At 40.9% G+C, this 15144-nt stretch overlaps 1 protein-coding gene and 1 long non-coding RNA gene across 2 annotated transcripts in view; one reads left to right on the forward strand and one right to left on the reverse strand.

Annotated features, from left to right (window-relative positions):
* Positions 1–2074: 2074 nt before the first annotated feature.
* The window catches only part of si:ch73-173h19.3 (uncharacterized protein LOC563864 homolog), a 34451-nt gene continuing 21381 nt past the window's right edge, over positions 2075–15144 (reverse strand). Inside the window, exons 5-9 of the mRNA XM_048987388.1 lie at positions 13772–13891; positions 13127–13240; positions 12208–12331; positions 5921–6113; positions 2075–3892 (exon numbers count right to left, since the gene is read on the reverse strand). Of these exons, the coding sequence (XP_048843345.1) occupies positions 3734–3892; positions 5921–6113; positions 12208–12331; positions 13127–13240; positions 13772–13891 (710 nt within the window). The 3' untranslated portion in view covers positions 2075–3733. The remainder of the gene's footprint in view (positions 3893–5920; positions 6114–12207; positions 12332–13126; positions 13241–13771; positions 13892–15144) is intronic.
* LOC125715625 (uncharacterized) lies at positions 10315–10840 on the forward strand. Its single transcript, XR_007384133.1, has 3 exons — positions 10315–10344; positions 10483–10528; positions 10575–10840. It is a non-coding gene; the product is annotated as an uncharacterized LOC125715625 (long non-coding RNA).

Here is a 15144-nt window from a genome sequence, read left to right on the forward strand (position 1 = left end):
TGAATATAGTTTAAATTCATGGGATCATTTTTAAAGAATGTGCTCATTATATCAATTTAAATACCGTTTATAATGGCTCCTCAGTGGCTCACTCTTCTCGGCTAGAAAAAAACTTTACTATGGTGTACAGCATTGGTACAATGAAGTAATCTGTTTGTGCATAGATGGTGTGCTACTTTGCAACATATTTGCCAATGGCAACATGTTACATCATAACTTTCCAGTGGTACATGCCAAGTACTCTGCAATTTATCATCCTCTTTCATTTTGGAAACATTCACCAAGATGTCTTGTTACTAAATAGCTTATAAAAACACATTCATCCCAAAACTCAAATATAATAATCTTCTTGTATAAGATTATTTGCTAGTTGCAGAATTGTCACTCTTTCTATAAAAATGAGGCTAGTACGAAATCTGGGTGAAGAAAGATCACAGATTGTGAAACCTAAAATAGACCGGTCAAAATATCTACACGACCATTAGTTTGATACTGCGTCTAAGAATAAAATGATCAAATACAAACTCCCTAACAAATATAAATGACTATGTGGCCTAGAAGTGGATGAATATGAAAGAATTAATATCATATCTGCCTGCACAGTCTGTTCCACAGTTTTACAGCTTTGCTGTCAAGTTATAAATAATCAGGAGTTCAGCTGGTGAGTGGCTCCCTGCTGCCATGGCGACGGCAGCACACAGCTCCACGTTTGCACCCTGGGAAGGACATCGCTGACCTTTGCTTTTTGGTTGCCCCTGTCCCTCTTCTCCCTTGTGCACTGTTGTCATGTTTGGATTACATTCACATGATACATTCCGTCGAAGACTCCAACTCTATATCATTTAATCCTTAATCTAAAGGTTTTCGCACGTGTATTTATCAAATCCCTCTATCTGTCCACCCATCTTCCATAATTGCTTATATATATTTATATATGTTTATATAATATTATATAAATAATGCTATCATAAATTTATACTTAATAATCCATTATAACACAATACTGTACTAACAAAGTATAACATGGAATCACGATGCTGCATTGTGTGATATAAGAGTTTAAACAATATTTGGAATGATTACTTATTTGTTAGGTATAACGTATAATGTTTTGAGAAAAGGTACCTCCCATGACATGTAGAATGTCCCTGGTAGGAACGTTTTACTTGAGTAATTTCAAATTCCTAAATGGATATATTTCTTTACATGTGTCCACTTGAGACCAAATCTAATTCTGGGGTAATTGGTCATACACAGGAAGTAGTGTAGGCCTATAATGTTCTTCTTATTTCCTGACATTGATTGTTTTGTTAACCTAGGAATCTGTATGGCTACAACCACTAATAAATTTCCCAGAAAAAAAATGGAGAACAAATTAATGTTAATGATTGTCTCGATGAGCAAGACCTATGGCCTTCATACTCATGTCTCAAGAACACTAATTGCCATGCCTTCAGATTTTTTCTTGAAACTAATTTAAAAGAATACCATCTTAAATACCCACAAACAATTTTCTGAACAGATGATGTAACCTATATTACTATCTGGAGAGCAGCTAAAATGAATTAAGTCCATTATGTCTGACCAGTGATAGTAGATTCTGTCACAGGCTCCTGTAAAGGTTTTTTGAAGCTGGTGAAATGTGGCTTTGTCCTGATACCCCCCCCCCCCCCCCCACGCCCATGGTTACTACCTCACAGGTTGCCTGCCTTTGTGTTCTCCGCATAAAAATAAGTAGCCCCTGTGTTTACTCGCTTGGCTCAGTGAAGGATTGGTTTGGCAGCTCGAGCAAATCCCAAGACCCACAGGCTGCAGAGTGACAATTAAGTACAGCCAGGTTTGCCCAAAGACGCCATGATTTCCCTGCCGTTTGATTATGTAAGACGTTTATGTTACTAATCGACTGCTAACAAGTGGACTGCTTGTTATGGAGAAAAAGGTCCTTCTGTCTCATTACGAAGTCGTCGAACTTCAACTTTCAACGATCCTCAACGTATCCAAAACTCATTAAAGGGCCCCGTCAGTAACTCTGAGAGTCAGGGTGAAGCTCAAGGCGAAGCAGGACGACAAAAGCTTCAGTTCCACCTTTATTTTCTTACAAACTTTTTTGTGCACAAAGTAACATTTTCTGGATAGTTTTAAATAGAAAAACAATAGGATGTCAGTGTATTTTCTTATAAAAGTTTACAGTTGGACAACTTTATTTCTTCTGTGCCAGGCTTTAATAATCCATATCTTATGTGCTGTTGCATCATTTAAAAAATTTAAAAACAGCGGTTTTATTGCAAATACAACAGAGGGGGCTAGAATATTTATCTTATATTTGTGAAGAATGAAAAAAATAAAGCTGTATATTAACTGCAGCTTCATAATGTGTTCATTATACAATCATGGAACATTCCATGCACCTTCATAATGCATTTATAAGCGGCATGTAAGTATACCTTAACATCCTAACATACTTTAACAGCTATTAATATACATTAAATAACATTATATGACTATAGATTGCAATATTTATTACCATACAATGTTATTAATGTTTGTTATTAATGTATTTTAAAGCTGTTAAGGTAAGTTAAGATGTTAAGGTATACCTACATGCTGCTTATGAATGTTCTATGAATGCTTAACGAATGCATTATCAAGGTGCAGTAAATGCAAAGTGTTACATTAAAAAAACAAGAAAAAAACACAAAAAATACTGGATAATTATTTGTAGACACCAGTTCAAAGCATCAAAAACCTGGTTATTTTTTTTTACAAATTACTTAAAAACAGCATGTTACTTTTGTGTTCAAACAGAAATACTCTCTGCCTTCTTATAGAACTGTATTCAGAAATACAAGTAGATGATTTAAAATTTCCATTCGGAAAAGTGGCATAGCGTTTCAGTTCCATTCCTGTCTCACCAAGTGACTTTATCCTGTCTCTAAACTGCAGGCCACAGAGCAAGGAACAGTTTTCCTGCCAGAAATGGCTGGTTGATGCTATACTGGCACAATTCATTTGCTGTGACGGCAAACTCTGAACCTCTGACCCTCTCATTACAGCATTACATTACAACTGTTGTTAAGCACTTAATCTCCTCTTCTCCTCAAAACACTCCTCTATAGGTCAGTTACTCCACTGCTGCCTTGACCAATAAACAAATAATAAAAAACAAACAGATGTACATATAAAGGTAATGTGAGACGAAGATCATTTCTTTAATCGTTAAAAAAATCTTCTTGGTTGCTGTACAGAGCCTCAGCTGAGAATCTCACTGAGTCACTTTTGTATTATTTTTTTTTTTTTAGTGGGCCTAATTAAAACGAGGCTGGCAGCCACTACTTCATTGCCTCTTCTAAGCTGAAATAGTACAGAGAAGGAGAAATAAGAGCTGCTGTCCTGTAATATTGACCTTAAATACAGCAGCACTTCTCGAAAAACAAAGCAAGCTGTTCATATTCGGTTGATAATGGACCTAAGCCATGACCGTGCTAAGTGGCTATGATGGTCTATATCAGTGTTTGCCAACCCAGTCCTCAGGGACCACTAGCTGGGCCATGTTTTTGCTCCCTCCCAGCTCCATGCCAGACAGTCTATATTTTTGCTACTGGGTGCTGGGGGGGGAGCAAAAACATGAACTGTCTGCAGATCCCCAGTAAACGGATTGGGAAACACTGGTCTATTTGATAGAGACACGTAGGTCAATGTGATCGAGCTATACTGCTGGATCTGGTAAACAGGGCTAGAAGGAGTAAGGGCTCACGATGATGGTGAGTCTCAGCAAAGAACTGGAGCGGTAGTTCATCACATTGTGGGTCACCATCTCCAAGTCCACAATGTGTTCCCGTGGACCCGTCAGGGGCTTGGTCAGCACCAGCATGGCGCTCACATTGTTCGTGCGCTGCAGAACGAACCAGGAGAACATTACAAGGCCAAAAAGTACAAAGATAATATTAATATAGTCAGCTATAGAAACAGCAACATTGTTGTACTTTATGTATGCGTGCATATTTACACATGCTGTACATATACATACAGTGTGGTGCAAAAGGCAATCAATGAAAATTATGATCAAATGATCTTCATGCTGGCATAAAACAATGATTTAATGTCTGTCAAACATTATTAGCGAAACCTCTCCTAAAGTCATCCTAGTATTTGCATTGACAACCCAATACACATGTGTAATTGTTGACTCAACCACTAGCACACCTTGTGAGGCTAATCAGTACTTCATCACGTTAATCAATTAGTAGAGATAATTAAGTGACTTGATGGTGAAATCTGACAAATATGTGCAATGGCAGGGGCCTGAGGAGAGGTTTGTGAACTGTGAACATTCATCTATCCATCCAATATCCATTTTCCAAACCCACTGTCCTACTCAGGGTCATGGGTTGATCCAGTGCCTATCCCGGAAGCTACGGGCACAAGGCAGGGAACAACCCAGGATGGGGCACACACTCTATTCATACCTACAGATCTCCTGGCAACTTCAATTCACCTCAGCATGCTTTTGGACTGTGGGGGGAAACCACAGAATCCAGTGGAAACCCCATAACGACATGGGGAGAACATGCAAACTCCACAACTTCCAGTGGGCCGACTGATCAATACTTTTGCACTGAATTGACGCCATAAGTATGGTGTAGCTGTGTGCTCAATGCCGAACCCTACATCATAGCCTGATGTGCCCCTCACCAGAAATGTAACTACACACCCCTGATTAGTCTCCTTTTATGGGAGCAAAGAAAGCTGTACATACATTCTAGTTGCACTTATATTGCTCATTGAAACTGAAGCGCCATTTATATCCAGAGGTGGGCAGTAAGAAGCTGTTTCGGTGCTCGGCCCTAATTGTCTTAAGGTGAAGTATGCAGTGAAAAATACTATTGGACAATATTGGACACCGAATGTCACAGGACACAAAAATAGAGCAATTAGCAAGCAGCAGTGCTGTGCTGTTGAACTTGTAAATGAACTTGCTACACTGCTAGTGCCATTTTAGTTACGAACTTCAACATGCGTAGGTCACAGCGTGGGCTCATTGCAGAAGAACAGGGTAGGCCTGAGGCAGCAGTACTAACCAACCAATAAGTTCTTATTATTTTATTGTATTACTGTTGTACATAGTGCAATGTTTTGTTCTAAGGAAATATGCACTAATTACTCAGATAAGAAGTTGTACTGGATCGTATAATGTGTATTTATAAATTATATATATATATAACATATATTACCAGTCAAAAGTTTTTGCACACAATGAGATTTTCTACATTTGCACATTACTCACTTAAAATGTACTAAAACACACTCTATTTGTTTTGCTAACTTTACAGTATGTTCACCATTTGAGTAACTTTATTAGCAAGAAAATGTCAAATCTTTCATTAATCAAAATAACCTCAAGCAGTTTTAACAGCGTAAGTAGAGTAAATTTGAGGCATTATTTCTATAAGGGACATTAATACTGCTTTGTTTCATAGGATGAAACATTTATAGTTAAAAGACTAATTTGACTGTGCCATCACCACACAACCAGTGAATAGGATGTCAGACATGCATTGTTACATACTCTTTCCATATTATAAAGGAATCGTGTTTTATTTGACTTTTATTTAATTTTTATTTATAGTTGGCCACCCAACTTTCTGATGCTTAATTAGAATAACAAATCTGCAGTTATGAAATAAATGGAAACATGGCAAAAACCTGTGGTGTGCAAAAACTTTTAACTATATATTTTGGTTATATACTGCATGTATTATATATATAACTATATATATAGTATAAATATATATATATATATATATATATATATATATATATATATATATATATATAAAAGACATATAATAGCAAATGGAAAGCTATGTTCTTCCAAAGATTTACAGAGTGCACATCTGACGGGGGATAGCTGGAGTCTCACCCTCATGAAGAACTCTCTGCCCTCGTTGCCCGACTTGATCCGGAAGGTGTTGATTGCATTGGTATAGAAGGTAGTAGCCTGAATTTGAAAAATGTCTGCTGGCACAGTTCGGTCGGACAGGACGCTCATGTATTTGTAGACAATGGAAGTTGGAAGCCCATGACAGAGCGTCGGTGACTGGCAGCTGCAGCGGCTGGGAGCAAAGAAACACAAAAACAGTCCAGCTCCTGTGCGAGAATGTGAGCTGGGAGAGCTGGGAGAGCTGGGAGAGCTGGGACAGCTGCCCTAGCTCATCTTATCCCCCAGACAGTAGTTTCACTATAAAGCAAAATACTTCATAATTTTTTTTCTCTGCACAAGCAACATTTAATACACTTTATTTTGTCATGTCTGGCAACGTTCATTTCGATAAACACATTATACATTTTTTGTGCTAATTTTAAAACAGATAATCAAGAATTAAAAACACTTTATAAACAAACCGGAGAAATAAAAAGCAAAAGTATTTTTGATTGTGTATATTAAGGATTAGAAACAATGTTTCAGTTTTCAGAATTTCTTTTAGTTTCTGTTTGTTTTAGTTAGTGATTAAAGCTGTTATTATTATGCTTCAACATATTGTCACTGTTCCTAACATATACGTGACAGTTACATTTAAATATTAATAAACAAAGTGTACATTAAACATTATTCTGGTTGTCTTAAAAGATATTTTGGCATTTCCTTCTATTTGGTTTTAAAGGTTTAGATATATGGATTTAGTTTAACAGCTGAGTTAACCCGAAATTATTAAACATGCCGTCATGGCGTCAATTTTTGCAGAGGCTGCAACGATGCAATCCAATTGATGCATGTTATGGTGGAAACCCAGGGAGTCACTGTTGGACACTTGCTGTGAGGCAAGCTTTCAAACTGAATAAGCTGAATAATGTTCATATGGGGGTCACCTGAGAGCTGAAAGGCATTGACCAGCCAGAAGGGCTACAGTTAAGGCAGTTGAGAAGATCAATGCTCATGCATAGAAGGAATTTAGAGATGCAATAGAGAGCAACATTCAGGTGGCCCCAAAGATGTTTTGCCAAAATAGGCCGTGACTGACGCTCCCTTACAATGCAGGTAATGTGCCTCATTCGTGACTCCTTTAGCAGCCGCTCGTTCGACACAAAGTCAAAGCAGCGGAACCCAAGGATTCTCTGAAGAAACAATCGAAGAGGAGTCCAGTCTCTGTTTCAGCTCACTGGATAGTGTCCATGTCTCACAGCCATGCAGCAAGACAGGGAGCACCAGGACTTTAAAGACTTGGACCTTTGTCCTCTTGCAAAGATATCGGGAGCCACACACCCATTCCAGTGACCTCATGACCCCCCATACCCTCCCCAATCTGTCTGTTGACGTCACAGGAAGAGTCACTAGAGACATGAATGTCACTGCCAAGGTAGGTAAATGTCTTGACAAGGTCGACATTCTCCCCGCAGACACATTACTGATAGCTGTGCCTAAGAAGTAATTAAAGACCAGGATCTTGGTCTTTATCCTGGACACACGCAACCCCAGATATTCAGACTCCTCGCTCAGTCTCTGGACAGCCCCGTTCAGAGCCTCCATTGACTCTGCTAAGATCACAGCATCATCAGCAAAGTCAAGATCAGTAAATCTTTCTTCACCAACAGACGCCACACAGCCGCTGGACCCCATTTCCCAGCCCAACACCAAGTCCATACAAGTATTAAACAGGGTTAGGGGCAAGAACACAACCCAGGAGAACCCCAGAATCAACTGGGAAGAATGCAGAGGTTCTCCCTCCACTCTGCACAGCACTCACAGTACAGGCCGGACGCAACTTCCAGTAACTTCAGGGAGATCCGGTGACGTCATATAGGTCACTATAGGGTTTGGTGATATAAATAATATATTGACTTTTCATCCTATTAAATTTAAATGACAAAAAAATGGGAAACTTCAATACACTGTTGATAAGGAACATTGCTTGATAGCACACATTACATCACAGAAGTTAATATAATGCAAACAATCATGCGGTAATCTTGGACAGCCTATACCCAACAAGCCCACAGCAAGGTTGGTTGAGTCAATGTCAGTCAGGTTCCCTGGAATGAGTGGCAAGCAGTCAGAGACATCCCAGCAATAAACCAATGTCAGTGTTTTCTAATGCTGTGCCTTGCAACAAAAAAACCTGATTTCTGTATGATTTATTTATTAAATTTAGATTTTCGTTTGCACTTCGATCAATTTGTCGTCTGTTTCAGGGAAATCGTAAGATAAGGCTCTATTTTTGTGTAAAACTGAAGTAAAGAAATAATGACTTTGATTATACCATGGTAATTATTAATATCGACTGAAAAATTGTTACAAAAGATTTTGCCATATCATCCAGCCCAACACGATGGTAGGTAGTTAATGCTAGTTAGTAGCCAGTTAGATACTGCTGACACAACTCAGACGGCTAGAGCCTACGACTGGATGAGTAAGCAGGGCTGGTGGTCCCTATTTTTTAAAAGGGGGACCAGCTTGTGCAACTGTAGGTGATGAGAGCTTCTTAGCCTCCTAGGAAAGCCTTTGCCAGGGGACTGGAAAGGAGAGTCCAACCGCAATAATTAAACAATGCAGGAAGAAAGGAGGAACAAAGATGCAGGAAAGTTCATGGAAATATGCAAACACACCTTACATGTGCTTTGTAGACCTGCAGAAAGCTTGTGACCATGTGCCCTAACACATATTGTAGGAGATACTGCAGCATGCTGTTCGGTCTCTGTGTGAATACAGTAAGAGTTGTGTCCACATTCTTGGCACAAAACTGAAGCCGTTAAGAGTGGGTGTTGGTCCCCACCAAGGGTGCGTCTCGTCTCCACGCCTGTTTGTGATTTTCATGGACAGGATATTGAGCCACAGCTGTCTAAGGGTGTCCGGTTTGAGGGACAAGAAGTGACATCTCTGCGATTTACAGATTATGTCATGCTTTCTGCCTCATCCAACCAGGACCTCCTGTACAGTATGTACTTCACTGATTCAATGCCAGGGTTAAGTGGGGGGGATCTGATTTAGTGCCACACGATTCTGGGGAAAATATGAATCAGTTGTTTTTTCACTCAGAATCAAGATCTCGATTTTCTGTTATGAATCTTGCACAATATATTTCTCTCCAAATTATTACTTTGTATTACATATTGTCAGACAGAATAAACAATGTATAGAGATCTCATGAGAGCATGTATACTTGTAATGTGCCATTTGCGTCACTTGTATGGCACTTTAGACAAAAGTGTATGCTAAATATTTTAAATGTACCTTCATTGGCCACTTTATTAGGTATATCAAGGCATAGGGTGGACCCCATTTTGCCTTTAAACACCCATAATTGTTCATGACAGATTCAACAAGGTGCTTGTAACATTTCTCTGAGATTTTGGTCCATGTTAACATGATAGCATCATGCCAGTTGCTGCCAATTTGATGACTGTACCTTCATGATGCAAATCTCCTGTTTCATCACATCCCATAAGTGCTCTATTAGATTGAGATCTGGTGACTGTGGAGACCATTTCAGTACAGTGTCACATTCAAGGAACCAGTCTGAGATAATATGAGCTTTGTGACATGGTGTGTTATCCTGCTGGAAGTAGCCTTTAGGAGCTGGGTACACTGTGGTCATAAAGGGATGGACTTGGTCAACAACAATGCCCAGGTGGGCTGTGACATTTAAGTAAAGCGCAGTTGGTACTAAGGCACCCAAAGTGTGCCAGAGCTAAACACGCAATAGCTGAAATAATGGAGATGATCGCATTGGACAATCAGCCATGTTCCACAGCTGAGTATGAGGGATTTTGTCAGTTCATGCACTACTTAGAAGACGTCTCAAAGTACCAGCTATAATGTTTATACGTAATTCATTATTAAATCTGCCCTTTGCGGACAGCTTACTCTACAAAGAGCAAGTTGAGGGAGGCGTAAATACTAAAAATGAATTATTATTAATATTAGTTTTTCACAGAATAAAAATATGAAAGAACATTATTCCCTTAATCTATACTGACAAGCTTGGCAAGTTTCACTACCGGTGATTTGTTTCAGTGAAATTTCACAAAAATATACAGGTCATCAGTAATGGTAGAGGTGAGGAGCATGCACTGATTACAGCGCCACCACAAGACAAACCACCTCAGGGATGAGAGCCTGAGTGCAGCCATGCGGCTTGTGATACCGCAGCACCACACTAGTCCGAAGGGTAGGTAGGATTGTGATTCAGCTTAGAATGAGATCGCATTGAGGTATGAATCAAGATTGCGAATCAGCCTAGAATGAGATCGCATGGAGGTATGAATCGAGATCGCGATTCAGCCTAGGATGAGATCGCATGGAGGTATGAATCGAGATTGCGATTCAGCCTAGGATGAGATCGCATGGAGGTATGAATCGAGATCGTGATTCAGCCTAGGATGAGATCACATGGAGGTATGAATCGAGATCGCGATTCAGCCTAGGATGAGATCACATGGAGGTATGAATCGAGATTGTGATTCAGCCTAGTATGAGATCGCATTGAGGTATGAATCGAGATCGCGATTCAGCCTAGGATGAGATCGCACGGAGGTATGAATCGAGATTGCGACTCAGCCTAGGATGAGATCGCATGGAGGTATGAATCGAGATTGCGATTCAGCCTAGAATGAGATCGCATGGAGGTATGAATAGAGATTGCGATTCAGCCTAGGATGAGATGTAGCAGCGCTTGGTTTGATGCAATGGATCTCCCTGCTAAGACAAACATGACAGAATCTATGTCCTGTAAGAATGAGATCGCACGGAGGTATGAATCGAGATTGCGACTCAGCCTAGGATGAGATCACATGGAGGTATGAATCGAGATTGCGACTCAGCCTAGGATGAGATCGCATTGAGGTATGAATCAAGATTGCGAATCAGCCTAGAATGAGATCGCATGGAGGTATGAATCGAGATCGCGATTCAGCCTAGGATGAGATCGCATGGAGGTATGAATCGAGATTGCGATTCAGCCTAGGATGAGATCGCATGGAGGTATGAATCGAGATCGTGATTCAGCCTAGGATGAGATCGCATGGAGGTATGAATCGAAATCGCGATTCAGCCTAGGATGAGATCACATGGAGGTATGAAACGAGATCGCGATTCAGCCTAGGATGAGATCACATGGAGGTATGAATCGAGATTGTGATTCAGCCTAGTATGAGATCGCATTGAGGTATGAATCGAGATCGCGATTCAGCCTAGGATGAGATCGCACGGAGGTATGAATCGAGATCGCGACTCAGCCTAGGATGAGATCGCATGGAGGTATGAATCAAAATTGCGATTCAGCCTAGGATGATATCACATGGAGGTATGAATCGAGATCGCGATTCACCCTAGAATCAGATCGCATGGAGGTATAAAGCGAGATCGCGATTCAGCCTAGGATGAGATGTAGGTATGATGAAAAGAATAAGATTGCAAGCACAAGCGGCAGAGATGAGGTTTCTCCACAGCATTCTTGAATTCAGGCACGTCCTCCAGGCTGCATTGGAGAGATCATATCACCCAGGTGGCTGGGACCTAGGGATGCTCCAGCATGAGCAGTGGCCTTGGAAAGGGAGGCCCAAGCTTCCCGGCCATGCATGTCAGCCCCAGATCCTCACCATAAAAATTACTTTTATGAATGTTTTTTCTACTTTTTTTGTGGTTATTTCAAACACACATGCCTTGTATTATTTCAGGGATTTTTTATATTAAAAATAAGTCAAGAATAATCTTTGATTCGTTTCTGTTTTTTATTTATTTATTTATTTAGTACTTACTTTCTACCCACCCCCTTACTGCACAGCATTATACATTATTTACTTTTAGTAACGTAAAACTATTTGCGTCATGCTCCATTAATTAGTCTTTTGCAGGCTTCTGCCATTATGTATAGTTTTTATGTCAGACATAGTTCTTTGTAAGTATAAAAATTTGAATTTTTGTGTTACTTTGGCTCAGGAGATGGAGATTTCAGGTTTTTCTGATGCGATGTATGCTAGATTCATATAGGGGAAATTGTGATGTTAAATATACCCCAAACTGAAACTATACTGGATTCTATATGCTGATCATCTTTATAACAAAGTTTCTTCAGAGGTTAATTACAAATGACTAATTTGTATTTGATATGCAGCTGATCATAAGTTCAGTGAAATAAATGGTCTCCTGTCCTAGGCGGGCTGGTGAAGTATGTACTCGGTTCAGTTCACTTTTTAGCAAACATACAGACTTACTTTTCTGCTGTCCTGACGTAGGGCTCATGACAGGGGTTTCTGGGGTAACAGCGGTATCCACTATTGTAATTCCAGCACCTCTGATCGTCTTCACACTCGTGTCCTGTTTCACACTCGTTGATGTCTGCCCATAAATATAAAACGAGCCTGGTTAAAAACCACCAGGAATTACAGAAACGCCGACTTAAGGCCAGATAAAGATGGGTTGTAAAACGTGTCACATTGCAATAAATGTTTGCCATTAGTTTCTTCAGTAGTATAACCACTATGGCCGTTTAGCATAAAATGCACTGCAAGGGAATGTAGAATTTTATCTACTTCATCACAGTCAGCTTTTCCAGAGCAGTAACCAATAAGCAGACAACACACAAGCTTGGTAAATTCCACAATCAACATTTCTTTCCATTACTTGCCTACCTTACCTAAAATGTAATAGCAATATTGACATTTCTCTTATGGTTCAGTACTCTGTGTACATGAGCTAAAAGTCAAGACTTGAATTTAAAACATCAGTTTGAAACCCAGCTGCACAGCGGAATGTCCTACATAATTTTCATAATACGAACAAACAGAATACAGCAACAGCTTCACAAATATCATCCCAGGCAAGACTGTACTCCACTGTAAGCACTCAGCCAGAGTACGCTGGATACAAATCCCTTCCCATCCCCTCTTTTAACTTGCTAGAAAGACAAGTAGATAAGCACACAAAGGTATGTTTTAATATACGATGAGGGTGCTTGACTGATTTGACCTTCTTTCCAAGAATCTACACCTCCAAGAAAGAACTTGCCCACATTCCTGGTTGTGCGTCTAACAGTGAAGTTAATACGCGCATCGTCTTTTTTTAAAGGCCGTGCTGGGCAGAGCAGCCCTGGAATGAGAACTTCGCAGCGTTTGAGAGCCAGTCGGCCAGCACCTTGACACATTCTTGATCCCCGGTATCCTTCTGGGCATGTGCAGACGTATGTCCCGGGCTGGTTCACACACTGATACTGGCATGTGTAACTGGATAAGCTGCACTCGTCAATATCTGGACAGAAATAAAACAATAACACACTTGTGAAAGTCAATAGGCTGCGAAAGTAAACTCTGCCATCAGATAACAATAGACAAATTGGAAATCTTCACATTCCACTTTTGCTAACAAAAGAGTCTTGGCCTGTGATTCTATAGTCATAGTTTTGGCATTATAGACTAGAGGTCGACCAATCAATAAGCCAGAAGAAAGGCCGATCTTTAAGCATTTCATGCCAGTTGCCATCGGCTGATTAATCAGACTGCACGGCCGATACAGTGATGGCTGTGACTGACGTCCAGCCACATGGGTCCTCGCTTCTCAGTCCTGTAGTGTGATTTATCAGCACCTACAGCAGGGAACCTGTGTGGCTTCATGCCTGAGGTTCAGCCACAGGGTCCCTCGCTTCTCAGTGCTGTAATGTGATTACACAGCCGAAGGAGTTCAGCTCACACTGCTTTGATGTGTCATGGCTAGCTATTCAGCATCACTTGGCTCGCATCCAGGAAGTGGCATCTGCGCAGTTCTGACAGGCCGGAAACGTACCGTGGCAGGAGACCATGTTGGAAGCCAGCTCGTATCCAGGTTCGCAGATGCACAGGAAGGATCCCATGGTGTTGTAGCACTGGTGCTGGCACGGATTGCTGACCTCACATTCGTTCACATCTGAAACGAACGGTGACTGCATTGTCATTCCATCAATGACATCACAATGGCATCACAACATAAAACACTCTAATTCAACCCCCTGTCCAAATGCAGGGTGGTAGGGAGTGTGGAACCCATCCTGGGAGACAGGGGCACAAAACACAAATTTGCGCACAGATTAGAGGGGTGGAGTTAGCTCCCCAGCTGAAGGGGTGGGAGGAGTCAGGGCCACCCACGGAACCACTGCGCACCACATTCCTTCACAATAATACTGAGAAAGTTACACAACAATAACATTTTTTTACTTGAGAGGGAAGAAGTAACTTAGTAATTCAATTACTGCTCAAGTAGAAATCATGAAAAATATATAGTACCGTATATAGTATAGTAACAGGAAAAACATGTACTGTTATGATTGATTAATGATGAACGAGCATGAGATCAATACGTAACTAACGCTGGTTAATCCATCCATCCATCCATCCATCAATTTTTTGTAACCGCTTGTCCTGTTCAGGGTTGCCGTGGATCAGGATTGATTAACAATGCGAGCAGCACGCACTGTTTAATGAAGCTTTCTGAGAACGGAATGACACCTGTGCAGTCACTGTAAATACTCCCGCTTTCACTGTCAACGCCACAATGACCGACTTCGTCCCCACAAGGCCTGGCAGTGAGCAAAACGTCTCAGCCAAGATAACAGGAAGGTGCGGATGTGAGCAGCCCCGCGTCGGCCTTGGAGGGAAGCGTGTTTGTTTACCAAAGAGGATTATATCCCGCAAGACGGCACCACTGCAGCCTAAGCAAAGGTAGCGGGCCCCTGGGGAGTGGCCCTCAGCTTCCAGGGCCGCCCCGCTACGCAGATGCGCAGCCTGCCTGCCAGGTGTACTGAATGGTAATTGGGTGGCGTGGAGAACAACCCAGAACCCTCCATCAGCACTCACACGGCAGCGAAGACAAACACAGTGGCAGGACCGTCGTGCAATGAATGTAACGTGATCACAAAACAAGACAGTACCCGAATTTTTACGCTTTATAATATGGGGAGTCCCTGAGCACTTTTTTACTTGTCAGTTCTTCAACATTTAGTGCACTTTAATTACATTTACCTAGAAACAAGAATTACAACTTTTTGCTATGTATAATATTTGAAAAATTACTTACTACATGTAAATATAAATAATATGTTTGCATGGAAACGATGTAAGCGATAAGTGGCTGCTGGTGATGGAGGACAACGTGGCGGATACTGCTCCTTTAGAGGCGACAGA

The sequence above is a fragment of the Brienomyrus brachyistius genome, chromosome 20 (genome assembly GCF_023856365.1).
Source record: "Brienomyrus brachyistius isolate T26 chromosome 20, BBRACH_0.4, whole genome shotgun sequence".
NCBI classification, from domain to species: Eukaryota; Metazoa; Chordata; class Actinopteri; order Osteoglossiformes; family Mormyridae; genus Brienomyrus; species Brienomyrus brachyistius.